Source organism: Herpailurus yagouaroundi, unplaced genomic scaffold (assembly GCF_014898765.1).
Source record: "Herpailurus yagouaroundi ecotype Mexico unplaced genomic scaffold, PumYag 61345, whole genome shotgun sequence".
In the NCBI taxonomy this organism is placed as follows: Eukaryota; Metazoa; Chordata; class Mammalia; order Carnivora; family Felidae; genus Herpailurus; species Herpailurus yagouaroundi.
In genome coordinates, this window is record NW_024415764.1 from 1 (window position 1) to 2,117 (window position 2,117).

The 2,117-nt window shown below is 44.3% G+C and overlaps 1 protein-coding gene across 1 annotated transcript; it reads right to left on the minus strand.

Moving 5' to 3' along the window:
* Positions 1-5: 5 nt before the first annotated feature.
* Positions 6-1,838, minus strand: LOC121024221 (protocadherin beta-13-like; the record flags this gene model as incomplete). The annotated part of the gene is made up of 1 exon (XM_040466490.1): positions 6-1,838. A coding segment is annotated over exon 1 (1,242 nt), but the record flags the coding sequence as incomplete, so codon positions are not given.
* Between the last annotated feature and the right edge of the window lie 279 nt (positions 1,839-2,117).

Consider the following 2,117-nt stretch of genomic DNA (forward strand, 5'->3'; position numbering starts at 1 on the left):
TCGGCCTGGCTCTCTCTGTCCAGGGGTCTCTCTGTTACCAGGGTGTAAAAATTTTCTAAGGAAGATTTCAGGAGAAAGGGTAGATCGTCCTGAATTGTGCAATTTATTTTCCCATTTTCTTCCGAATCAAGATCTGAAACACTGAGAACTGCAACCATAGCCTCTGGCGAGTTCTCAGGTATGTGTCTAGTAAATGCAGACATGGTGATTTCTGGGGCATTGTCGTTCACATCCAAGACTTGAGTCAGGACGGTGCATTTTCCAGAAAAGCTGCCAGAATCTCTGGCCTCAATATTGACTTCATAGAACTGTATTCTTTCAAAATCAAGTTGTTTTTTAAGTCGAATTTCTCCCGTCATGGAATTGATTTCAAAGGTTTTGCAAATCTCTTCAGAAGCCTGGAAAAGTGAATAGGAAATCTCTCCGTTGACTCCTATGTCTGCATCCGTAGCAGAGACTGTGACAATCAGGAAGCCTATCGGACTGTCCTCAGGAACTTTCACCCTATAGAGAGACTGCTCAAATTCAGGGGCGTTATCATTGATGTCCACGACTTCAATGTTGATCTGAGCGATGCCAGACCTGGGTGGAGAGCCGCCATCCTGAGCTGTAAGGGTTAACCTGAGCTCAGGTTCCTGCTCTCGATCTAGCGCTTTATCCAGCACCAACTCAGGATATCTGCTGCCATCACTGCTCTTGCGGGTGAGGACGCGAAAATAAGAGTTGGGACTGATTATATAGGTCTCAATATTATTTCGGCCTACGTCCACATCCTGAGCGTTCTTCAGTGGAAATGTAGTTCCAGGTGGACTGCTCTCTGATATTTTTAGCAACATATCTCTGTCTACGAATACTGGGGAATGGTCATTTATGTCTATTACTTGTAGCTCTGCTTGAAAAAACTGTAAGGGATTTTCTAGCAACACCTGGAAACGCAGCACACAGGGGTCTGTGTGACCGCACAATTCCTCCCGGTCCAGTTTCTCATTTAGCAACAAATCTCCAGTCTCCTGATCCAGCTTCAAATGTAGTTTGTTCCCTTTGGAAATAACCCTTGCCCCACGCTTGGAGAGTTCCCTCTGACCCAGACCTAGATCCTTTGCTAAATTGGTTACAAAGGAGCTACCCTCGGTTTCCTCCACCACAGAATAGCGCCTAGGTTCCATACCCGCCTGAGATAAGCCCAAGAGGACAAAGAATAAAACGACTTGCCTTTGTCTGCAAATGAACTTCCCACTGGCCTCCATTGTTCTTGACTGGTAAAGCCTCCCTCCAGGGTGGTTCTGCTGAACTGTAACGACTTCAGTATCCGAGACTGTGGCTCTGTCACAGGATACCTCAAAAATATTCCAGTGAGTGGTCCTTATCAAAGGACCCAGTCCTCCTCCAGTGGCATCCAAGCTTCCCGTGGCCTTCCAGGTTCTGTTGCTTAGTTTTGCCTGTTAATGGTGCTGCAGCTGCGGTGCTGGTCTGTACCGTCTTATCCTGCAGCGCCACCAGGCGTCCTCATAGGATCTTACATTTTCTGGGATGAAAAATGATGCAGTATTCCCAACTCTTGCCTGTATGTACTATGCTGAGTCTTACCTTTACTATCCCTGGACTTTACGGTGCAGACAACTGTCTGAGAGCCAAAAAAGAGAAATAACACTAGTAAGGACTTTCTACTTTCAATAACGCTAAGTGAATTTGGAGCAAAAAGAAAATATTTATGTAACAGCCTGGCTAAGAAGAAAACATATACAATTAAAATATACAACTGGAGGGGTGCCTGAGTGGCTCATTGGTTGAGCGTCTGACTTCAAGTCATGATCTTGTGGTTTGTGAGTTAGAGCCCCACTTTCAGCTTACTGCTGTCAGCACAGAGCCTGCTTCAGATGCTCTGCCCCCGCCTCTCTCTCAAAATTAAACTCATATATATATAGTATATAGTATATGTATTATGTGTATATATATATATATACACACACACACATATACATACACACACACAATTGGAGTCATATAGAAAACTTTCAGAGTTACAAATTTTTATTGCCAAGAACTATGGAAACTGCTAGCTATGAAACTTGGACAAATTATTTAACCTCTCCCAGTTTTCTCACTTGTAGGGTGGA